The sequence below is a fragment of the Dasypus novemcinctus genome, chromosome 16 (genome assembly GCF_030445035.2).
Source record: "Dasypus novemcinctus isolate mDasNov1 chromosome 16, mDasNov1.1.hap2, whole genome shotgun sequence".
NCBI classification, from domain to species: domain Eukaryota; kingdom Metazoa; phylum Chordata; class Mammalia; order Cingulata; family Dasypodidae; genus Dasypus; species Dasypus novemcinctus.
In genome coordinates, this window is record NC_080688.1 from 85,672,552 (window position 1) to 85,699,429 (window position 26,878).

The 26,878-nt window shown below is 36.5% G+C and overlaps 1 protein-coding gene across 1 annotated transcript in view; it reads left to right on the top strand.

The window, feature by feature from the left end:
* Window positions 1–26,878, top strand: part of CCDC102B (coiled-coil domain containing 102B) — a 349,731-nt gene that overhangs the window by 69,334 nt on the left and 253,519 nt on the right. Inside the window, exon 6 of the mRNA XM_071208584.1 lies at window positions 16,515–16,631. Coding sequence (XP_071064685.1) covers window positions 16,515–16,631 — 117 coding nt within the window. The remainder of the gene's footprint in view (window positions 1–16,514; window positions 16,632–26,878) is intronic.

Sequence of the window (26,878 nt, forward strand, 5' to 3'; positions counted from 1 at the left end):
CTGACTTTTGGCCTAGTTATCATTGTTCTGACTTTTTTTCCCCCCATTTTATGCGTTGGATTTTGCTGACTCCAGATAGCTGCATTATTTACCCAAAAAGGCCTAAAGTCTCAAAGAAGAAAAGTGGTTTTGTCAGCTCTTTAGTTGTGGGAAAGATTTGCACAGGTCAGACTCCTGTCCCCAAAGACTTCAAGAACACCATATGTTAGGGGAGAGCGGGAATATTTTAACAACTATCACATCACCAAATAAGTGAAAAACCATGCAAGGTGGATTATTTCTAAAGAAGTTATTTATATAAAAAGTCGGCCTCCTCCTATACACAAGGTTAAGTGTGTCAATAAGGAATAGTGACAGAGAGCGGGAGAGAGTTGGAGGCATGTGGAGTTCCCCACTTTTGAATCACATTGCTGATATTAAATTATGAAACACACGGAGAAGTGAGTGGACAGACTTTTTGATTGTTCCTAAGATAGGTGTGCCAAATTAGTGGAGTGGCAAATTAAGGGAAGAATAATCAAACTGTGCCTCGTTTGATTAAGAATGCTCTAAACAGAAAGCCTTTGAGATTTAAAATTAAATTAGAAGGAATAACTCCTGAAATCCTTTTTTCATATTTTAACAGCTTAATTGATATATACACTCCATACATTTCATCCATAAAAATTGTGCATTTCAGTATTTTAAAAATACAGTTATCAAATTGTGTAACCATCTCAACAATCAATTTTAGACCATTTTTATCACCCCAGAATGACCCATTAGCAGTCTTTCCCTATTTCTCTCTGACGCCTGTATCCCTAGGCAATCACTAGTCTAATTTTATCTTTATAGATTTGTCTGTTCTGGGTATTTCATGTGAAAGGGATCACATACTATATGCTATTTTGTGACTAGCTTCTTTCACTTTACATTAGTTTTTAAACAGAGTGTGTAATCTGCTTTGCTCACAGCTTTTTTCTGTCATAACACAGTGAAAAACAAACATTTCGCTGATTTTTAGAAATTAAAGCCTCATACAGAAAAGAATATAGGGGGAAGAGGACTTGGCCCAGTGGTTAGGGCGTCTGCCTACCACATGGGAGGTCCATAGTTCAAACCCCGGGCCTCCTTGACCCGTGTGGAGCTGGCCCATGCGCAGTGCTGATGCGCGCAAGGAGTGCCCTGCCACGCAGGGGTGTCCCCCCCATGTAGGGGAGCCCCACGCACAAGGAGTGTGCCCCATAAGGAGAGCTGCCCAATGCGAAAGAAAGTGCAGCCTGCCCAGGAATGGCGCCGCACACACGGAGAGCTGAAGCAGCAAGATGACTCAACAAAAAGAAACACAGATTCCCGGTGCTGCTGATAAGGATAGAAGCGGTCACAGAAGAACACACAGCGAATGGACACAGAGAGCAGACAACTGGGGGTGGGGGTAAGGGGAGAGAAATAAATACAAAATAAATCTTAAAAAAAAAAAGAATATAGGGAAGTGTAATTTTCCTGGTTCCCATAAGTAAAAAGGGGAACATTCAAGTATTTAATGCATATCTGAGGCAAGAGATCAACATTTTACAACGTTGCTTTTATTGAGAACTTCACCACTGACAGAAGTACAGACTGCTATCTCATGTTTAATAGAATCTAACTGATTCTGAATACAAAAGAAAGCTTTGCCATTTCTAAGGTTTTCAGAAATGTTAGATATTCTTGCATGCATACCAAAGTTGACATTAATTTTTGATTGATAATGTTAAATCACATATTTTAGTTCCAATGTATATATTCATATATGAACATTTAAATTTCCCACTTTTATACTACAGCAAATATGTGCAGCTTTAGGCAATATTTAATTCAAAATTAAATCATACTAATCCTCATAAAACCCTGTTTATCCACAAGGAAAAATCTGAAACATTCTTCCACAAAAAACTTTGATCTTCTATGACTCAGGCTTACGGAGGGAGTGACTCAAGGGTACTAAGAGTACAATAGTCTATGAAGTTTAAAAGGCTTATAAATAATAAATTTAAATGATATTATTTTCAGAATTGTATCTTGAAGATTTTCCTACATGGTATTTACCTAAAATCACAATATTGCTTTATTTGACTTATATCCAAAATTTATATAAAAGATCTAGAATGGATGAAATAAAGAACACCTTGTCTTTCTACCCATCTTTAGCCTCTAATCTTATTTAATGTGAATATTTAAGGAAGCATGTTTTATAATCTTTTAAAATATTGCACTTGTTTTTGATTATCTGAGAAATTAATAATCTCATATATCATCTTTGCAAGTAGAAGTTTGCAAAATATAATAAATTTATCTATGTTATCAAATTTGGAAAATTTTTGGACATCAATTTTTTAAATATTTTTCTCCCTCCACCCTTTGCCAGGGAATCCAGTACATGTATATGAGGCTGCTTGAAGTTGGAAGTTGTCCCACATCTTACTGAATTGATCTGTTCTTTTTTTTTTCTTTTAACCAGTCTCTTTTCTCTCTGTGTTTCATTTTGGATACTTTTGATTGTGTTTCCTTTTTTCAAGTTCATTAATCTTTTCTTCTGCAGTATCTAACCTGCCATTTATCTTATCCTGTGTGTTTTTTATTTCAGCCATTATAATTTTTGTCTCATGATTTGATTAATATCTTTTGTATATCCTTAATATCTCAACTTAGAATGTATAATTTTTCCTCTAGTTTCTTGAATAAATGGGAAAAAATAATAATGCCTTTGTTTACTAATTCTATTTCTGTGCTATTTCTGGGACAGTTTCATTTGGTTGTTTTCTTCTCCTCACTATGGGTCTTCCTGTTTGTTTGTATGCCTTGTCAGTTTTTACTGGGTGCCTGGCATTATCAACTTTGCCTTATTGGATGCTGGCTATTTTCATAGTCTTGAGCTTTCTTCTGAGATCTGATTTTGTTACATGGAAACATTTTGATGTGTCCTGAAATCTTTGTCTTGTAATGTGAAACTAGAGTTGCATTTAGTGTAAGACTAATTTTGCCTCAGGTGCTGAGGCAAAACCATTCTGAGTACTTTACTTCATGGAGCATGGATTATGAGGTTTCCACTCTGGCTGTTGGGAGTAGGAACTATTACTAGCTTTGTTTGAGTCCGAGGGATGGTTTTGTTTATTCCTTTTGGGTGTTAATTCCTTCCCAAATATATACTGATCACACCCTGCTGAACACTCCTAAGTCCTCCAGGCTTCTCTGAGCAGTTCTGTCTTCTCTGATAATCTTCCTTGCAAACTCAGTCTGCCTTGGCGTCTTGGATCCCAGGTCAATCTTCTCACAACAGGGAGGCTCCCCAGCTCTTCCCTCACTCCCTCTTCATGCTGTGTGAACTAAATCTCTCTCCAGACAATATGCTGGACAATTGCAGACTTCTTTGTTTCCCATCTTTTGGGGATTGCTGTCTACCATTGCCTGATTTTCAGTGTCTTTACAATTGTTTCCTCTATTTTTTGTCCTACATTTTTGTTGTTTCAGTTGGGAAATCCACCTTTTGTTACTCCACTCTATCTAGCAATCAGTATCATTTTGATCATATTATTAGTGTGGTTTTCTATCTTGCTTTCCTAAAAATAATTATATTTTATATATAATATGTTTTGTGAATATTTTTGGCGGTGATGATAACTTGTTTTAAAATAAATTGTTAATTTTATATTAAAGACATTTTCTTTGCTCTGAGTTAGAAGAACAAAGATCATTATGCCGTTGTGTGCGCTATTTATTTTTTACATGATTACTAAGATGTTACTCATTCTTCCTATTGCTAATTTATCATGAGAAATCCAATTTCAATCTCCTGGAATATTCACATTGCAAAATTATTTAGAATAAAATCTAGTGTATTTTCCTTCTTTTATGGGCAATAAAGTGACTTGAGGCCTAGAAAGTCTGACTTGTCCAATAGCATAGACAGCATTTGTCAGGGCCAAGTCTAGAGTACAGGTTTCCTGATTCTTTTTAATAATCTTTTGATCATACTGCTGTTAGTTATAAAAATGCTGGCAATTTTATTTGGATCCTGAGACTAAGAAATACAATTTAATTCTTGTTATTCTGTGTCTGAAGTTGTTAGAGATGGATAACTCAAGTCTTGAGAGAAAATCAGCAGTATTTCCAGGTTAAAAATGGAATAAAAGAAGGGAATTGAATTCTGAAAAGTAATTACATTGTCAACTTCTTTCTACTGATCAAATAAGTTTGTATAAAAATCTCTCTCTAAATACTTATTATTAAGGTGAATAAACACCTGGATAAAGAACTATGTTTCAGACTATTCCATTAGTAGGTATTTTAATTTATCTAAAATATCTGTTAGTTTCTTGGTAAAATACAATTTAATATCTCAGATCAATAGTATCTGCAAGTCATGATTAATCTAGCACTGAGCATTGTGGTGTCTTCTATAACCTTGTGAATACATCTGGGAAGAATAGTAAATCATACATTTGGACTCAGATTGACTTTTCTGTGACCTTTGAGTGACTCTATAGGCAGAAACAGAGATCAGCTACCAGCTAAAAATAAATCAGCGTGCAAGTACCAAATTGCACTTTAAGACTATTGAGAGAGTATTATTAAATGGAAGGATTCAAAAGGAACCTTTTGAATTATTCTATATGAGACACAATAGGGATTTTTTTTTTTATTTTCATTTTATGACTCAGTATAACTCTTGGATGAACTACCATCCATATTTATCTGCTCCCCCACAACCATATAGAGAAGAAAAAAGTAGGCTCCCATTGTATGTAAATTACATGGTCTTTATGTCAAAGACTAACAACAAATAACAGATTCTGTTACTGAAATAGTGAAAGGAAAAAGACATTAGATTAATAGATTTTATACTGCAAGATAAATCAGAAATCTTTACACTGGATAGGAGATGGGGTTTATAAGCAGGGGATTCTTATTTTTCTGAACTTTTTCTTATGATAAATTTCAAATATATGCAATCATAGAAAGAATACCACTATGAACCCTAAATTTCCATCATTCATATTTAATAATTATCATCTCATAGCCAATCTTGTTTTATCTATATCATCCCCATCCCTATCCTGAATTATTTCATTGGGTAGTATTTCTACATGTATCTCTAAAAAGTAAGGACTGTGATTTGTTACACATAACAACAGCATTTTTATACTCACATAATGTTAAAAATCATTTGTTAATAGCAAATATTCAGTGTTGCAATTCCCAATTTTTTAATAAATATGAAAAAATTTTTACAATTTATTTATATGAGCATAGACCAAATAAAGCTCAGACATTTTGATTAAATATGTTCTTTAAAGTTTGTTTAAATACATTGATTTTTTTTCCTTCATATCTCTCTCTTCTTTTTTTCTTCTTACAATGTTATTTATTGAAAAACCGAATTGTTTACAGAGTTTCAGTTTGAATTTTATAGATTGCACTCTATGTTGCGGCTTAATATGTTCCTCTGCCCTCTGTATTTCCTCTAAATGCTACTTGCATAAAGAGGTTTGATCTGATTCAGTTTCCAGATAACTTCCTGGAGGTTGGTGTGCTCTTCCATCAGGAGGCACATGGCATACGGGTATTTTCCTTCGTGATGTCAGCATCCCGTTGCTCACTGCTTAGAGCTATTAATTAATTAGGAATGGTATTTCAATTCTATTATTTCTGCTTCAGCTATTAATTGAAATCTTTTTATAAAGAGAAATTTCTCTCATATAATATGTTGTTCTATTATATGTCAGCATATATATCAGGTATTTCTCTTTCTTATCAAAGTATAAAATATTGAATCAGATCATTCAATTTTTTTTAGTGTTGTCATGATCTCATGGATATAAACATATTGGGTATGCTTCAATATATTGATGTGTCATCCTTGTTTATATTCAAATGGTCAGGGAGCAGAAACCCCTTTAAATTGGCTACTGAATACATTTGACATAACCCTAGTAATCTTTTATAATTTCTTGACTGAATGGTATGACAATATATAAAGCATTATCATGATCTGGATCTGGATTAAGCCATTCCTCCAAAGACTCTAGAGGTCTTTCAATGGGAATATCTCAAGACCACAGTCTGTGTACTATGGGCATACATCTTACCGAGATGGTCATTATTTCTAGGCCATTTCAGTGGAAGAGATCTGGGAAACTTGTAATAAGTATGTTGAATCTTCTTTGACTTACTCCTCTATTTGTCATAGTTCCTGAATTCCTTTTTAATCCTTTATCTTCATCACCTTTTGATTTTTAGCATTTTATTTATTTTTACTTTCTCCCTTAAGGCATGGTCTTTGGCATTTATTTGCTTTTGTGTTCCTTCCAGTTTACTTTGAAATGATTTTCTTTTATTTCTAATTATTTCCTAAGTTCTGTTACCTCATTTCTGAGTATTTCTAATTCTTGGCTATGTTGTTCTTTCCACTGTAATTTGGATCTTCTCTCCTCCGTCCTTAGTGCTGCTGTCCCCCTCAGTGTGGATTCTAGTTTCATCAGTGTCTTCTCAGGGTAGGGTGCTTTGGGAAGGAAGCTTTGTCTGGTTTTATGGTTTTAAACGGTTCCGGTTTTTCAGGGCTCACTATGGGCCTTTTGTATTCACTCACAAATTGGAATGTTAAAAAATCCCTAGTTTCACTTACTGTTCTCAGGTTGGCCTGACCTACTTGCCAGGGAATGTCTATTGTCAATTTTGGGGTTTTCCCCTTCTCAGGTTCTGTTTTCCTTCCCTCTGATTTCTCATACAGGTGCCGATACCCTGCAGGTCTTGGAACTGTCAGTGGATTGCTTTCACCCGCTGGTATTTTGGGGTTCCTAGGAAAAATTCTTCACCTAATGCTGTTGCATATGTCTATAGGTTGTTAATTTTTGTGGTTCTAGTTGAATTGTTTTTGAAGTGGATATTTGGAGGCATCAAAAAAAGTTGCTACCACTACACCACTCCCATCTTCCCAGAATTCCTCACCGGAAGAGTTATGTGATTTTCAATTCCAGGTCCCCAACTTAACATACTTGACTAAAATTGATATGCTGAAGAGAGTGCCTTGTAAGTACATACTCCTTTCCTACGATATACTTTTTCCACTATTCAAATTTTCATGTTTATCTCCCATCCCCAGTGTTATTTTGGAGCATTTTACCAGCAAGGGAAAGACTTAGGAATACCAAACAGAAAGATACTTTGAAATATTGGTATTGAGAAACCAATTAATCAATGGATCATAAAATTTGGCATTTCAGGTGGCTTCTAGTTTTCCTTTTCATAAAAATATTGGAGTAGAACCTAATGGATTGGTCAGCTTATAAATAGTAAAAATAATTTTGATATTAGGTAAAAATATGTTTCTTCCACATAACTTACAAGGATATTTTTTAAAAATACACACAATGACTATGCTGCAACAAACATATTTCTGTCTAACCTGTGTGATCAAATTTCTTTGTATCTACATTAACAAACAAGGAATAAAACTGAGGCTATTTCTATTACATTCTATCAATAAGTAAGTTCATTCAAGGGTACACAAATTAACTGAGAAAAATATGTGTGCCAATAATAACTATTAAGCTAATTCAACCCAAAAGAAAGTTTTAACATTTGTATCCTTACAATCATAATATATACATATGCATTTTATATGTATATATATTTTATAAACATGTTTTATTGCATGTTATGGAGTGACAACATATTTTCCAATATAAATATATGTTAGAGTATGAGAATCTGGGGAAGGAGGAAAAGAAATAAAAATTCAAGAAGTGAAATTAACTATTTTTTAAAAATGTATGATGGAGAGCATCAAATTTCTAATGTTCTTAGATGTCCTTAAATATAGAAATACATAATGCAATTGTTTTGTTTAAAATGTCAATATTTATGATAGCAGAACTTAAATGTTATTACTATTTTAAGACAAACTTTAATATGTGGAAGATACATTAGCAAGAGAGCAAAGAGATTTACATATCACTGAGATGCTATTTAATGTTCAAATTTTGACTGAAGGAAGCAATAAAAATTTGCAACTATCAAAGTTAAATATTTTTTAGTGTCTTCCCTACCATTCTTTAAGTGAGGAAGTAGTGTAAAAATTATTTTAAAGAATTTTGTCAAAAGTTTGTCAAGCTTAAGGCATTACATTTTTGAGGCTTATATGTGTACTTACAGTTAATCCAAATTACATGGAACCATAACCTTGTTGGATATTCCTGGGTCTATGGCATTTGAGTGGCCCTTTATATGGGCACATTTCTTTGTTATATTCCTTACCTTTCATGAGAATATGGGTAATGCTGTTGAGCTATGTAAGAAACACTTGATCTTATACACTGAACTATTTGATATTCGGTACTTTTCATAAGAACCAAATTAAAAATGAATGCATCAAAGTGAGGGCAACAAGGAGATTCCTTGAAGTGTGTTGATCAGGGGAATAGGACAATGAGATTAGAATTTTAGAAAAAATGATGCAATCTTTAGTGTGAAGATAAGATTGGTGCAATGAGGAAACTGTTATGAGGTGGTCATGGTAATCCAGAAAGAAATTATTGGGTGTCTTAAGCTATTTGGTGATGGAGACATGTGAATAGTGGAGAAATACACATGAGAGAAAAGTGACAGTATTTTGTAAGTAATTGGATATTGTGAATGCATGGGAATATGGAGCAGGTGATAAGAGAAGGAAGAATGACAGATTACAAACTTTATCAATTGGATGGCCATTCATCAAAAGGAACATCAGTAAAAAAGAAAATTGAGGGTAAAAGACAATGAATTCAGTTCTGGACATGTTTGGGTTTGACTTGGAGATGTTTGGCAGGATTTTGGATTTATGAGTGCAGTAAAGAAATTTGAACAATGAGCAAAGAGAGTGGTGGTTGAAGCCATGGAAGAGCTGGAGTCATCCAGGACTAGGGTATTGAGTGAAGAGAAAGAGATGTTAGAGGAATAGTAACAGGCAGGACAGACAGAGAAGGGGAAATTGCACAGAAGTCAAAGAAGTGTTAGGAAGGGAAGGTCGGGAAGAGAAGCTTTCTTCACATAAGCCAGGGGAAAAGACAATGTCGACACTGTCACAGTCTGCCCAGGGTTCACATGAGGTGAGGGATGAGTATTATGTATTGGAATGTGTGGGGCATGGTGGCAGCAGAGTGAGTGAGAGGGGAGGATGTGGGCAGGGTGGGCACAAGCTCTTGAGAGTAAAGCCAACGAAGAGCAGGGATAGAAGTTCGGGAATGGAAACAACAACAAAACTTTTCTCTACCCATTCTTCCTCATACCACCCACCCCACCCAACCTCCGTGTTAGAGATTGAGCTTTTAAATGTTCATGTGGGTGAAACCAAGGCAGACATACAGGAGGCGAGGGAACTGAAGATCCAGGAGAGGAGCAATTCTTAGAATGAGTTTGCTGAGGACATCAAGAATATTAAAGCTTGAGCACGAGTGGAGGGATTGCTCTTCAACTCCGGAAGGGACTTTTCAGGTCTTTAAAAGGAAGAAAGAAGGAAAGGTTTATGCTGATGCATACACATTCATGAATTTTGTCCTGGAAAGTTTAGGCTTCTTTCTATGCATAGCTTCTATTTTGTCTATGAAAGAAGCTGCAGAATCATTTGTTGGGAGTTATCAGGGAAATGGTGGATTTGGTGTTCAGTGAAGATTGAATTATACTACATTGTTAATAATATTGATATAAATATTCAACATATTATCTCACAAAGTCCAGACTTTTAGAGTCTGCATTAACTACTTAATCCTTTTAGATTGTTTTATGGACTGAAGTGTGAAGTAAAATGAAAATAACCTTCAATTAAATTTTTGTGTCCCTTTTGAAATGAATTTTTTCCCTATTTCTAAATAAGAAAATATATATTTTGTTTTTTTTTAATTTTTTAATTCATTTTGTAAAAATATTACATTAAAAAAATATGAGGTACCATTCAACCCCCCCACCCCCACCCCACAAGAAAATATATTAATTTTTTAAGTTACACAGTATTCAGAAAGATTTTCCTCTCCATGCAAATCTGAATGTAGTAGAATATATGCATTTTTGGAAAATGTTGGTGATTCTCTAGAACCGAATTATGACAGAATTTTCTGAAATCAGAGATATGACAAGTTACCTGGTTTAAACCTTTCACAAATACTACAGTATGAAAAGATTATTTTTAAAGATTATTTTTTAATTTTGGAATGATCATATTATGGTATAACTCGAGAGAAAAAAGCCTTATACAAGAAAATACTAAATAACTATTATATTGAAGGGCATGAAGTTGGAAAATGCTTTATCATGCTGACTCATTCCCTTCATCAGATACCTCCTATTTCTGCCATTTTCACTTTAACCAAAGTGATATATCATTTGTGGATGACATTCATAAATCTGCTAAATTAATCATCTTTACCATCAAATACATGGCTTTCAATGTTCCAGCTACTAAATGGATCTTGGTTAAAATTTCATTAATATTAACCTAAACGTGAACATATAAGTGGCAAAAGCAAGGTCATTTTGAAGTACAATTCAAAAGTGAATGAAATAACTAATTCTTTAATGGGTGCAGTGAGTGATTGCATCATTAGTCTATTCATCATTTTTTCCCTAACTATATAGTTTTAATTATTATAGCTGTAGAATATCTCATTCACTATTTTTATTTTCTTTTAGGCTTTTGCCTGCTGGAAGTACACAAGCAAGAGTGAGACCAGAATGGCTGGAGTGGGATAAGGGTGAGGTGCAGGAAAGGACAAAAGAGTTATAGGACCATGCAGAGCGTATTTGACTTATGCTCTGAATGAATTGGGAGGTCACTGAAGGGTTTTGAGCAGAAGAGTGATATAATCTGAATTACTTTTTAAAAACATTTATTTCATTTCTGTGTTGAGAAAGGGAGTATAGGACCAAAGGTAAAAGCAGGTGCATGGCAGAGACAAAAATAACTGAAGGGAGAGATCATGATAGTTTCAATCAGGGTAGTAGTAGTAGAAGTGGAAGGAGGGATTGGATTTATTGTATATTTTGGAGGGCTAAGCTCAACTGATTTGCTTTTAGTTTGGATGTGCTATGTGAGAAAAAGAAAGGAGTTGTAGATAAATCCGATAATTTTTGTCTGATCAAAAGGAAGGATGAAGTTGTCATTTATTGAGATGGCTAAGGTTTGGGGGAGAAGTTCTGAGCTTAGCTTCCTAATGTTAAGTTAGAGATGCCTATGGAGGTAATAATTAGGAAGGTGGAAATGAAGGTTCAATGTTAAAAGGAGAACTACAGGCCAGAGACAGACATTTGGAGATGGTCAGTGTTCTGATTAGTATGCAATGCCACGTGCTCTCTGAGGAAGTGAGTACATAGTGAGGGGTACCAGGACCCAACTGTTGGATGCTCCAGTATTCAATTCTATCTTCCAACTTTTAGAGTAAATGTTTCTAAAGGAAGGATGACTAGGCACTTTTTTTTTTTTTAAGATGTAATGGGGAGTGAACCCGGAATGAACCTGGGACCTCATACGTAGAAACCAGGCATTCAACCATTGAGCTACAACTGCTCTCCCATATTTTTAACTTCCTCAATAAAAGACCATTCCTTATTATTCTTTGAAATTTTGAAATTGCTCTATGTCCTTTATTTACAAAAGTATTATAGTCTCAATAATTTTCTGAAGATAGTGATTAATAATTGCTTTTAATTATATTCTCTTTCTTACCTTAAATTTTACCTTTTTTCTGTTTTTGTTCTATCAGATATTCTGTATCTTAATCTTGGTGGTTTTTTTCATGCCAGTAGGTTTTTCATATTTCATAGATCCTTGATTTTCCACTGTCTCTTATAAATGAAAATGGAATTGCTTGAGGTAATTGGTGTGAATTTTCTCTGCTGTCGTGTATGAAAATTTGATTTCCTGCCTCCTCTTTCCTTTGAGTAGTAATATTGATTAAAAGTTCTCCTGATAATGGAAGGATTTACTGGTGAGTTTAATCCCATTAGATCTATAACCAAGATTTCAGAAGTTAAACTAGGGGCATCCATTTACCAGAATGAGTTGGATTTTACTTTGGAGACTCTAAACCCAAACCAGATGCTTTCATTACCTTTGTAATTCATTATTTTCTTTAACAAAGTGAATTTTAAGGTTTTACTTCACCCAGGGATTAATGCCAAGCCATCTGTTTGCATTGGATGGAATGGGATGAAATATGCACAGACAGACTTTTAGTAAACGCCATGGTCTTATTCCCTGTTCTCACTCGTGCCTTCCTTGGTGCTTCCTCTATGGCTCTGAACAGGGAGCCTCTCTGTTGTTTGCAAATCAGCTCCTGCTAATTTGGCCTTTTTTAGTAGGTTTGGGCTAAAGCACCTTCGACTGTGTTCCCTCTGTTAACTTATTTTTACCTACCTATTGCCTTTCAGAAAATCATTTCATTTGTCTTTAGCATTTTAATTATAGATCAAGTATGGGTTTATGATTAAGGACTCAAGTAATGAATTCAGTAAGAACTGTCTTAAAATTTTGACTTTCTCTAATTATTAGCTGTGTGAATTTAGGAAAGTTATTTAAACCTCTTAAAAAATGGTTCTTTTCTCCAAGGTGGGACTAATAATATTATTAATAATACCTATTCCATAGGATTACTGTTAGTATTAACTAAGGCAATATATATCATTCTTCATATTATTAATAATAAAACATTATTAGTAATAGCCTTATTTTAATTTATTTTATTTTGATTTTCTTTTTCATTTTGAAGTACTTTCAAACATATAGGACAGTTGCAAAAATAGTGTAAATCCCATACAGAGAACTCCAATACTCCCCTATTTCTCCATATACCAATTATAACATTTTGCTATTTTTGTCATATCTACCTACCTGCCTACCTACCTATCTATCTATTTATCTATCTATCTATCTATCTGACTATCAGCTTATCCATTCATCTGTCTGTCAATTCATTTTTGAACATTTGAATGCAGGTTGTTTGTATCATGCTTCTTGAACACTTAATTCTACCAGATCCATTTCCTAAGAACAAGGATATTCACTTATGTAACCACCTTAAATGTAGTTATCACATTTAAGAAATTTAACATTGATGTAAGGCTTATAGTCTATATTTCAAGTTTTTCACTTTTCCCAATAATATCTCTTTGAGCCTTTTCTCCCCCCTTGCTTGATCCCATCCAGGAACATATATTGCATTTAATTGTCATTATCTCTTTAGTTCTTTTTTTTTTTTTAATTGTCAGAACATATGTAGAACATAAGCTTTCCCATATTAACCACTCCTAAGCATACTGTTCAATGATTAATTACATTCAGAATATTCTGGTACCATTACTACCTTCCATTACCAGAACTTTCCCATTTATTCAAACAGAAACCCCACACCCATTATGCAGTAACTCCCCATTCCCCCTACTCCTCACTCCAAGAATTTGTACACTAGTTTGTGTCTCTGTCAGCTTGTATATTCTTCCGTATTTTCATTGAGGTTATCATGGGGCTTACATTTAACATTCTAAATCTATCACAGTACAATTTGCTTTGATATCATCTTCAGTAGTATATACCAACTATGTTCCATTCCCCCTCTGTTATGTAGTTCTCATCACAAATTACATGTTTATACATTCTGAGTCAAAAGTCACTGATTTATCATCACATTTTATGCATTTGCCTTTTAAATCCTATAGAAAGTAATAAGCAAAATTACAAACCAAAAATACAATACTACTGCCATTTATATTTACCCTTGCCATTAACCTCACCAGAGATCTTTATTTCATGCAGCTTCAGTCTATCATCTATGTCCTTTCTCTTCAACCTGCAGGACTCTCTTTAGCGTCTCCTGTAGGGGCAGTTCCTCAGCATTTTTTGTTTTATCTGAGGATGTCTTAATTTCTCCCTTATTTATTTTTAAAGACTTATTTATTTATTTACACACACACACACACACACCTCCCCCCCCCATATTCTGCTTTGTGTCCATTTGCTGCATCTTATTGTCTCTCCCATGTCTCCTTTTTTTCTTGTGTCATCTTGCTGCACCAGCTCTCCGCACAGGCCAGCACCCCCTCATGGGCCAGCATTCCTGCATGGGCCAGCACGCCACGTGGCCAGCACTCCCTGTGGCCAGCTCTCCACTCAGGCCAGCTTGCCATGCAGGCCAGCTTTCCTTCACCAGTGGGTTCCAGGAATCAAACCCTGGACCTCCTATATGGTAGAACAGGAGCCCAGTTGTTTCAGCCACATCTGCTTCCCTATCTCCCTTATTTTGAAAGACAGTTTTGCCAAATCTAGAATTCTTGGTTGGCAAAATTTTGCTGTCAGCACATTAAATATGTCATCCCACTGCTGTCTTGCCTCCATAGTTTCTGATAATAAATCAGCATTTAATCTTATTTAGGCTCATTTCTATGTGACACATTCTTTCTTTCTTGCAGCTTTCAAAATTCTCTCTTTATCTTTGACATTTGACAGTGTGATTATAATATGCTGCTGTATGGGTCTATCCTTTGTGTTTACCCTGTTGGGAGACTGCTGAGCATCTTGCATGTGTATTTTCATAACTTTCATTAGATTTGGGAAGTGATTCTTTCTTCTGCTACTTCCAATCTACTATTGAACCCTTCTAGGAAATTTTAATTTTTGTTACTGTGCCTGTCAGCTCTGATTGGTTTCTTTTCCTAATTTCTATCTCTCTATTTTATAATCTCTTTGTGTTCCTCTATCATTTTCCTGATTTTCTTTATCCATGTTTTCCTTTGGCTCTTTCAGCATATTTAGGACCATTTCATTTTTTAAAAGTTTTTGTCTGGTATGTGCCAGGTCTGGGCCTCCTCACTGATGGTTTCTAATAATTTAATCTTCTCCTTAACCTGGATCATTGCTTCCTGTTTCTTTGTGTGTTTTGTAATCTTTGGTTGAAACCTGGAGATTTGGTATTTTAATGTGTAACTGGTAAAATTTAGACTCTGAGGTCTCTGTTCCTTGAGCTTGTATCCAGCTAGTGTTATGACAGCTTTCTTTGGCTGTGAGGAGATAACAACAACAATAAAACAACAACAACAACAACAAAACACACACAGAAAGAAAACAAAAATCAGAAAACATTGTTCTTTACATGTTTACATATAAAGATTAGCTTAAGCAGTTGTTCTCCTTCAAGGTTTGTGCATACAATGAATTTATTGAATAGCTCCAGACCAGAGAACAGGGTCCTCCCTTGTCCTTTCTGTGCAGGTGCCTTATCTTGTTCATGTGCAACCATAGGAATTCCCCTACTCCCATGGTTCTGAGTGGCCCCTCTTCCATAGGAAACAGTTTCCTCTGGGTCTGAGCATTGCCCTGCATGGCCTACATCAGCCTTCCCTTGGAACACTTGGTTACTCTCCCACAGCATTTTTCAAAACAGTTTGATGGCCTGTCTTCTACACACAGGGAAGGTTCTGGGATGCTGAGTCCCTTAGGCTATCACCAGACAGATTGGTCAAGGCATGCCCCAGAATGTGCACAAGGGTTTCACTTCTTTCCCCAGAACCATGACCTGCACTTGCCCTGTTATTGCAGTCCCTTAATTGTTTTCTGGAGCTTTGAGAGAGATGTTTCTGCCAGTCCTTCCTGGTTGTTAAAAGATTCTATGAGAGTACAGTACCGTGAAGTGTCTCATTCTACCTTCTTGATCAGGGTGGGCACTTCCATTATGTTTTTAAATAGATAGTATAGTATTAGCCTTTATTTTCCATTTATTTTAAGATTACGTACAAATTATACAATAAGAATACTGGAACCATTTACTAAGTATTTTATTGAAAATTGCAAGTTAATAAAACAGATTACTGTATATGTGTACCTACACTTTTATATGTCTATAAAATTTGGTGGTTCTGCTGAAAACTTCTAATTATAAGAATACCTATGGGAGAAATTTACTGTTTGCATTTTCAAGATTTTTTCTCACTTCCCTATATATTTTTTCTGCAGTAGTTTCTTGTAATAATTTATTGGCAATTTTTTTTGTAGATGTTCCACATATATTTTCCCAACCCTAGCATTATGTATATAATTTTCATTGCCCTAATTTGTCTCTGTAACTATCAATAAATTTTTTATAGTTTATAGACAATAGAAACAATTAGTGTTGCAAAGAGTACTGAGATGCTAATATTCAGGACTGAAAGATCATGATTGATTGAATTATTTTAAGAACCAGTTGGTGAATTATTTAGGAGCCTGTGGAGGAAACTGAATTTTGCTTATTTTTCAATTGGTGAATTCATGTTTATGGGATTTTACGATTTATTTACTAACAACCTGGGATTTTTAAAATATAAAAATAAATAGCTCAACAACAAAAATAACAATGGCAACAATAAAACCTGACAAAATCTGCATGGGAAAAAATCAACTAAAATAATGAATAAACAAAATGAAAGTTTAATGTGGATTATTCTGGAACCAGCTTTGGTGGCAACATGTGATTATAGATCTAATTTGTTTTTTTCAGCTTAACATTCCTCAAGGTCAATATGAAAATGAAGTAGAAGGAATATCAGGAGATATAAAAGAAGGAGAGAAATCTCGAAACAGCAAGGATAGAATGATCTCTGAGCTGAGAGCAGAGGTAAGACCTTACATGCAGAGCAGTGTGTATATTTCCTATTCATACTGAAATATATTTGAACAATACTAACTGCTAGACTAGACTGAGTGGTATAACTGAGGTGCATGTGTTTACTTTATGAAGAAGAATAATGCTGAAAATCAAATAAAATATTGTGATCAGTTTATATGTAGTTTAAAATGCTGTGGAATGATACTGGCTTATAACTAGATTATAAATTTCTAACTATTACAAAGACAAATTATTGGACTAACAAACCACTGTGTGGTCAAGCAAAGTCTTACTGTGAATAAAGGCCTATTACATGTTCAATCAGCTGCTCTGTCTGTTGTGTCACCTTCTGACATACAAAATGCATTGCATGTAATTTCTGGAGGAGTTACCACGGCCTTTGACAGCTAGTGACAGTGAAAGACAGGCAAACTAATTCAGTTTTGTTACAGTAAATTCATGTCTTTGGTATATGCTGAAAAGATGATGGAAACATGTTTTTCACTCTTATGTCCATGAACAAAAAATGAAATTTTCACAGAATGTGAACTTCCAAGGTTTTTTCTTGCCTGGTTGATAAAGGAGGAATTATCCTCCATAGAGATAGGAGGTGAGATTGAATGATTTGCTCTTCACAGACAATTGTGTTTCTGCATTAAAAATGGAAAATCATAAATTATTTATCTAGGAACAGGCATTTCTGGAAGAACGTCTTGGATACAAATGTGTAGGAACAGTTCAAGAAATGGAATTTTGCTAGTGAAAACCGTTGCAGGGAGGAAGATATTTCCTTCCTTATAAGACTTATCAAAGACTAACTCATACTAGGCTATGTTTTATATTGCATGAACATAGTGCCATGGGAAATGCATAGAAATTGGAGCAGAAGGGGCTCTATCACTGGTTGATTATTCTCTTTAACTGAGTAAGCATTTCTGTATCTCATTTTTGAGATTGAAATAATGGAAATAATGATAATATTTATCACATAGCAATTTTGTAAAGATTATATGTTGCAAGAGAAGTATTTTGATTAAGGAGCATTGTGAAACACATTGTATAAAAGTTTACTTAGTAAAGTCAAAACAGAGGCATGCATGACTGTTTACTGTAACTCTCCAGAACAGCCAAGGGCATTATCTTATATTATCATTTTCACAGTACATGGAAGCCATAGCAATATAGATCTCTGATCTTCAATGTTTTTTTTTTTTTTTTTTTTTTTTTAGATCACTTTTTTTTTTTTTAATTTTTTTATTTTTTATTGACTTTGTAATAATATTACATTAAAAATATATATGTGAGGTCCCATTCAACCCCACCCCCCCACCCCCCCTCTCCCCCCCCCCAACAACACTCGTTCCCATCATCATGACACATCCATTGGATTTGGTAAGTACATCTTTGGGCACCTCTGCACCTCATATACATTGGTTCACATCATGGCCCATACTCTCCTCTATTCCATCATGTAGGCCCTGTGAGGATTTACAATGTCCGGTGATTACCTCTGAAGCACCATCCAGGGCAGCTCCATGTCCCGAAGACGCCTCCACCTCTCATCTCTTCCTGCCTTTCCCCATACCCTTTGTCCATTATGTCCACTTTTCCCAATCCAATGCCACCTCTTCTATGTGGACACTGGATTGGTTGTGTCCATCGCACCTTTATGTCAAGAGGAGGCTCAGATTCCACCTGGATGCTGGATGCAATCCTCCCATTTTCAGTTGTAATCACTCTAGGCTCCATGGTGTGGTGGTTGTCCTTCTTCACCTCCATCTTAGCTGAGTGTGGTAAGTCCAATAAATCAGATTGTAGGTGCTGGAGTCTGTTGAGGCTCAGGACCTGGCTATCACATTGTCAGTCCAGAGATTCAAATCCCCTAAATACATCTTAAACCCCAACATTAACTGCACCTCCAGCACATTAGCATGAAAGTCTTATGAAGGGAGATCCCATCTGAGTCCAGATTCATCACACATAAACACCATTTCCAAAGAGGGGCCATCTGCCCTGGTAGTTAACCCCATCGGCCATGACCATAACTCCCATGGGTCTCTTTAGCCCTCAAAGGAACCAATATCTGGGGGTTATATCTGCTTTATCTGTCTCTCTGACTCTGCTCAGTTGTGCATGAGGGCAAACCTTCTGCCAGCCTCCAGACTCTTTTTTAGAAACTCGTAGCCATATAAACTCATTTCTCCTTTCCATTTCCCCCTTACTTTAGGTCAAACAGCATTTTAAAGTCATGGTATTTTATGTAGACATGGATATTCTGCTGATCCGCATTGAACCTTCCGTATAAGGTCATTTTCCAGTTGCATCATCAGTTGGTAGTTGATAGTGGTCCCTCGTTGCCAGGGAGGCTCATCCCCGGGTGTCATGTCCCACGCTGGGGGGAAGGCATTGCATTTACATGCTGAGTTTGGCTTCGAGACTGGCCACATTTGAGTAACATGAAGGCTGACAGAAGGAAATTCCCAGGCACAAAGTTGCTCTAGGCCTTGTTATTATTTTGGGTTTATCAGCTCACAAGCATAGTCATTAGTATCAGGGGCTCACTGTTGAACCCTCACTCCCTCCCGGTCCCCACCACTGTACCTGGGAGACTGTCGCTGCTCCCCTAGGGACCACGACAGAGCACCACTGGCCAGGAACCCAGTACCCCCCCTACTGTGGTTTTTAATTGTTGCCACTATGAGTATATCCAAACATTACCATGCACCCTGGACATATGTTCTGTACAGCTCCCTGTCAGTCATATATCATCTGTCATTGGTATCCCATACCAGTATCCCTCCATTGCCATTGTTGAAACACTCTGTGATCCAGAACTCCCCGAAATTTGAAGCCCAATATAATGTCATGGTCCCTTACTAGGGAATGGCATATAGCGATGAGTTTAAAGGATAGATAAAGAACTTGGATAAAGTTAGATAAAGAACTTAGATAAAGAATGTTGACTTGAAAAAATTCCACATCCTATTTTTTTCTTTTTTTTTTTTTTTTTTTTTTTTTTTTCCCCCCCCCTAATTATTCAGCTTTTCTTCACAGGAGTCCTAGACCACAGCAATGTATATATATAATATACAGCACTCCCACACATCCACCAGAAAACCTTTTCCCTTCCACAGTGATACTCTTACGCCCTATTCATATCATATTTACTTAAAGTGATGTACAGAGTCTGAGACATTAGCTTTCTAACAAGGTGACATCTGTGTTTACATTATGGTGCATACTTTAGGATACACAGTTCTTTACATTTTTAGTTATCCTATGTTTTACATTATGGTTTACATTATCAGTCTGTCATCTCCTATATGTTATGGTGTAATATTACATGTTTTATATCCATCCTTGTGTACTCTCAAGAAACTCCTCTCTTACCCCCCATTTACTTTGGTTCCACACATTTAACGTCCATTTTCCCTTCCACCTTGGTGCCCTCAGTGATAGCCAACCTCCGTTTCCTGAGGAGCCACTTCCAGAGATAGATGGAATAGTGTTCAGGGCCTAACTTGCTCAACTGCCCCAATGCCCTGGGAGCCACCCTTTCTCTCGAGGGATACAGTTCCCTCTATTGGATGGCATTAGTCCTCCCCAGGATGTGGGTCCACCCCCACTCTCACTACTTGGGTTTCTACCCCATGGTGTCACCCACTCTGGCAGAATGAGCATTTAGACATTCCCCAGGAGCCCGTCCTGCATCAGACCCTCCCCTCCGAGCATTCTAAACAGGTAACCCTCTTTATTATATTTTGATATGATTTTCTCGGCATTTTACTCTCCACCAACACCTGACCCTCTCCTGGTTCGTATGCTACCCCTCCCTCCCCCCACTTTTGGGCAACGTTACCCACCCGTCCCTCCCCAGCCACCCTCAAACCCGCAAAGCCCCAAGCAAAGGCAACCCCTTGCCCCCCTTTTATCTCTTCTTTGTGTTCATACTTACCACCATCTCGTCTTAAATTCCACCCCTGCAGACATCGGCTCATATCCTTCCTCCACCCTCCGATTTCCTGCAAGCCTATCGTTCAGTCTCTTGCTATCTAGGGCAGCTTGTTTATTTCATATCATTGAGGTCATGTAGTATTTGTCCTTCAATGTCTGGGTTGCTTCACTCAACATAAGGTTCTCAAGATTCATCCATGTTATCACATGTGTTTGTAGTGTGTTTGTTCTTAAAGCCGAGTAGTATTCCATTGTGTGTATATACCACATTTTATTGATCCACTCGTCTGTTGATGGGCATTTGGGTTGATTCCAACTTTTGGCAATAGTGAACAATGCTGCTATGAACATTGGTGTACATATATTGGTTTGTGTTCTTGTTTTCAGTTCTGCTGGGTATATTCCCAGCAGTGGTATTGCTGGGTCATATGGCAAATCTATGGCTAGTTTTTTGAGAAACCGCCATACTGTTCTCCAGAATGGTTGGATCCTTCTGCATTCCCACCAGCAGTGTATGAGTGTTCCCCTTCCTTCACATCCTCTCCAGCACTTGTATTCTTCTGTTTTTTTCATAGCTGCCAATCTTATGGGTGTAAGATGGTATCTCATTGTGGTTTTGATTTGCATTTCCCTGATAGCTAGAGATTTGGAACATTTTTTCATGTGCTTTCTTGCCATTTGTATTTCTTCTTCGGAGAAGTGTCTGTTTAAGTCTTTTTCCCATTTTTTAAATGGATTGTTTATCTTTTTATTTTCAAGATGTAGGAGTTCTTTATATATGCAAGTTATAAGTTTCTTATCAGATATATGATTGCCAAATATTTTCTCCCACTGTGTGGGCTCCCTTTTTACTTTCTTGACAAACTCCTTTGAGGTGCAGAAGGCTTTAATTTTGAGGAAGTCCCATTTATCTATTAGTTCTTTTGCTGCTCGTGCTTTTGGTGAGATATTCATAAATCCATTACCTATTACAAGGTCCTGTAGATGTTTCCCTACACTGCTTTCTAAGGTTTTTATGGTCTTGGCTTTTATATTTAGGTCTTTGATCCATCTTGAGTTGATCTTTGTATAAGGTGTGAGATGGTAATCCTCTTTCATTCTTCTACATATGGCTATCCAGTTCTCCAGACACCATTTGTTGAATAGGCCACTCTCTCCCAGTTGAGAGGGTTTGGTGGCTTTATCGAATATTATGTGGTTGTATATGTGAGGTTCTATATCAGAGCTTTCAATTCGATTCCATTGGTCTATATGTCTCTCCTTATGCCAATACCATGCTGTTTTCACCACCGTAGCTTTATAGTATGTTTTGAAGTCAGGTAGTGTGATTCCTCCAATTTCGTTTTTCTTTTTCAGTATGTCTTTGGCTATTCGGGGTCTCTTTCCTTTCCAAATAAATTTCATAGTTAGTTTTTCTAGTTCCTTAAAGAAGGCTGCATTGATTTTTATTGGGATTGCATTGAATGTGTAGATCAATTTTGGTAGGATAGACATCTTAATAATGTTCAGTCTTCCTATCCATGAACAAGGAATAGTCTTCCATTTATTTAGGTCTTCTTTGATTTCCTTGAACAATCTTGTATAGTTCTCAGTGTATAAGTTCTTTACCTCTTTAGTTAAATTTATTCCTAAGTATTTGATTTTTTTATTTACTATTGTGAATGGTATTTGTTTCTTGATTTCCTCCTGATCTTGCTCATTATTGGTGTACAGAAATGCTACTGATTTTTGCGCATTGATCTTATAACCTGCGACTTTACTAAACTCATTTATGAGTTCTAGGATCTTCGTTGTAGATCTCTCAGGGTTTTCTATGTATAGGATCATGTCATCTGCAAATAATGAAATTTTGACTTCTTCCTTTCCAATTTGAATGCCTTTTATTTCTGGTTCTTGCCTCAGTGCTCGAGCAAGTACTTCTAAGACAATGTTAAATAGGAGCGGCGACAGTGGGCATCCTTGTCTTGTTCCTGAGTTTAGAGGGAAGGAGTCTAGGATTTCTCCATTGTAAACAATATTGGCTTTAGGTTTTTCATATATACTCTTTATCATGTTCAAAAAATTTCCTTGTATTCCAATCATTTGGAGTGTTTTTATCAAGAAAGGGTGCTGTATTTTGTCAAATGCTTTTTCTGCATCAATAGATATAATCATGTGATTTTTTTCCTTCAATCTGTTTATATGGTGTATTACGTTGATTGATTTTCTTATGTTGAACCATCCTTGCATACCTGGGATGAATCCCACTTGGTCGTGGTGTATAATTCGTTTAATGTGTTGTTGAATACGATTAGCCAGTATTTTGTTAAGTATTTTTGCGTCTAGGTTCATTAGAGAAATTGGTCTGTAATTTTCCTTTCTTGTGATGTCTTTGTTTGGCTTTGGTACTAGGGTAATGTTGGCATCATAGAAGGAGTTGGGTAATGTTCTTTCTGTTTCGATGGTTTGGAATAGTTTCAGCAGGATTGGTGTCAGTTCTTTCCGGAATGTTTTATAGAATTCACCTGTGAAGCCATCTGGCCCTGGGCTCTTCTTAGTTGGGAGATTTTTAATAACTGATTCTATCTCTCTGCATGTGATTGGTTTGTTAAGATCATCAATTTCTTCTTTTGTCAATATGGGCTGTTTATGTGTTTCTAGGAATTTGTCCATTTCCTCTAGATTGTCATTTTTGTTGGAATATAGTTTTTCAAAATATCCTCTTATGATAGTCTTTATTTCTGTGGGGTCAGTGGTGATATCGCCTTTCTCATTTCTTATTTTGTGTATTTGCATCTTCTCTCTTTTTTTCTTTGTTAGTGTTGCTAAAGGTTTGTCAATTTTGTTAATCTTCTCAAAAAACCAGCTCTTGGTCTTGTTTATCTGTTCAAGTGCTTTCTTATTTTCTATTTCATTTAGTTCTGCTCTTATCTTTGTTATTTCCTTCCTTCTTCTTCCTGTTGGGTTACTTTGTTGTTGTTTTTCTAATTCCTTCAAATGTGCAGTTAGTTCTTCAATTTTTGCTCTTTCTTCTTTTTTGATATATGAATTTATGGCTATAAACTTCCCTCTCAGTACTGCTTTTGCTGCATCCCATAAATTTTGGTATGTTGTGTTATCATTATCATTTGTTTCAAGGTAGTCATTGATTTCTTTTGAGATTTCCTCTTTGACCCACTGTTTTTCTAAGAGTGTGTTGTTTAATTTCCAAATCGTGGTGTGAAATCTGGGCTTCTTTCCCTTGCAAATCTCCAGCTTGACTCCACTGTGGTCAGAGATAATGTTTTGTATGATTTCAATCTTTCTGAATTCGTTCAGCCTTTCTTTGTGGCCTAGCATATGATCTATCTTGGAGAATGATCCATGTGCGCTTGAGAAAAATGTATATCCTGCTGTGTTTGGGTGTAGCGATCTATATATGTCTATTAGATCGAGCTCCTCTAATATACTATTCAGATGTTTTGTGTCTTTGGTGATTCTCTTTTGAGATGTTCTGTCCAGAATTGATAGTGGTGTATTAAAATCCCCCACTATAATTGTAGATGTATCTATTCTTTCACTTAGTTTTTCCAGCGTTTGCCTGACGTATTTAGAGGCACCCTTGTTAGGGGCATAGATATTTATGATTGTTCGATCTTCTTGACAGATTTTCCCTTTGACTAAAATGTAGTATCCTTCTTTGTCTCTCACAATTGTTTCACATTTAAAGTCTATTTTGTCTGATATTAATATAGCTACTCCTGCCTTTTTTTGGTTATTGTTAGCTTGTTTGATTGTTTTCCAGCCTTTCACTTTCAATCTCCATGCGTCTCTGGGTCTAAGATGTGTCTCTTGTAGACAGCATATGGATGGGTCATATTTCCTTATCCAGTGTCCCAGTCTGAATCTTTTGATAGGTGAGTTTAATCCATTGACATTCAGTGTTATTACTATCAAGGAATTATTTGTGTTAGCCATATTTTGATTGGATTTGTGTTTGTCATATTTTGTTTGTATATTTTTTTTGTCTTTTTTGTTGTTGTTGTTGGTCTTATACTCTCCTCCAACTTTGCCTTTCCTGTTTTTTCCTTTCTTCCTGCAGAACTCCCTTTAGAATTTCTTGAAGGGGAGGTTTCTTGTTGGTATACTCTTTCAGTTTCTGTTTGTCTGCGAATATTTTGAACTCTCCATCATGTTTGAATGCTAGTTTAGCTGGATAGAGTATTCTTGGTTGGAAATTTTTTTCCTTTAGTACCTTGACTATATCATACCACTGTCTTCTTGCCTCCATGGTTTCAGAAGAGAAATCAGCACTTAATCTAATTGAGCTTCCCTTGTATGTGATGGTTTTCTTTTCTCTTGCTGCTTTTAGGATTTTCTCTTTGTCTTGAGCATTGGATAATTTGACAAGTATATGTCTTGGGGTGGGCCTGTTGGGGTTTATGACTTGTGGAGTGCGCTGTGCTTCTTGGATATGTACATCTGTCTCTTTCAGTAGATTTGGGAAGTTTTCAGCCATTATTTCCTGCAACACTCTTTCTGACCCCTTTCCCTTCTCTTCACCTTCTGGAATGCCTATAATACGTATGTTTGAGCGTTTTGCATTGTCATTCAGGTCCCTAAATCCTAATTGGATTTTTTCTATCTTCTTATTGACCCCTTCTACTATCTGTTTGATTTCTGATGTACTGTCTTCCACATCACTAATTCTCTGCTCTGTCTCTTCTAGTCTGCTGATATTTGCTGCCAGTGTATTTTTGATTTCTTGAACTGTGGTGTTCATTCCCATCATATCTGTTATGTTTTTGCGTATGTCTGCAATTTCCCCTCCAAGTGATGTCTTCATGTTGTTAACCTCTTTCATTACTGCATCAAATTTGTCGGTGATAAATGTTCTGAGATCTTTCATTGCTTGTGCCAAGTTTTGCTCCCCTTCATGATTATTGGTTTGTTGATTGGATTCAGCCATGTTTTCCTGATTATTGGTTTGGTTCGTAGATTTTTGTTGCTTTCTGGTCATTTCTTTATTTTGACGAATTTAATCAGTTCCTTAGCTTCTTTGTCTGCTCTTGGAGGTTAATTAGTTGTTATTTTTGCACAGGTGTTATATCTTCTCTTTGTCACTTTTTTCTTCTTATTCTAGTTACTTGTTGTTGGTTAAGTTCACTTTAGAGGAAAGTATTAGTGTTGGGGAAAGGCAATTGTGTAAGCAAGGGAAAAGTGTAAAGTTGTATTGGTGATGTATGTTAATAAAGCAGGAATATGAGATCTGGAAGGATGGAGGTTAGATTCATGTAGATTGTATAGGGTTATAGCTGTAGGTAGAGTACCTTTTATGAAGTTGATGACTGAATTTGGGAGGAATATGGTATGAACTACACAGCTATTGTTTTCATGAGAGAGGGAAAAAGAAAAGAAAGGTAATAGTTTCAAGAGTGGATAATAGACAGAAAACAGAACAAAGGTATTAGAAATTAAGAGTTAGACACTTTGTGGATCAAAGAACGGGAGGTGGGGGGTGGAATATAGGAGAGACAGTAGATGATAGTGGATATCAAGATGCAGGGGAAGGGGGATAGTGTAGGTAGCCTAAATCAGTTCACACAGAAATGAGGCAGTGGAGGATGGGAAAACCCAGCAAATGTGAGGTGTTCCCTGTAGCACCTATTGTATACTTGAATTAAAGTAAAAATAAGTGGAAGATGAGGGACAAGAGGGAAAGAGAAAACCGAAAAAAAAAAAAAAAACAAACTAATTATAATAAAGAAAAAAGAAAGGCAAGAAGAAAGGAAGAAAGAAAAAGAGGATGGGCAAACGGTGGGGAACGGATAGGGAGAAGAGAGATACAGGTACACACGTGTCACAATTGCAACACTATCTAAAACAACAACTTCCCCCCGCTTTGCTCTAAAACCCCCCCGTCTGTCTGCCCAAATGGGTCTGCAAGCACCTCCCTTCCCACAAACCCCCAATAGGCCGCCCAGGGCCCACGAACTCCCCAGTACTGCAGATGCTCAAAAAAAAAAAAAAAAAAAAAAAATTAAGTAAAATTAAAAAAAAACAAAAAACAAAAAACAAAAAACAAACAAACAAAAAAAAACCAGAAACCCCTCTGCAGGCCCGGCTCCGCCCGCCGCGGAGGCTTGGACCGGCTCTGCCCGGCTCCTCACGCCGCCTTGGCCTGGCCTGGCTCCGCCCAGCTCCGCTCGCTACAGCGGCCCAGCCGGCTCCGGCATCCACCTCCCGCCACCGCGGCCTGGACCGGCCCTGCCCGGCTCCGTACCCGCTGCGGCCTGACCCGGGCCCGCCCGGCTCCAAACGCTACCGCGGCCCGCAGCCGGGGC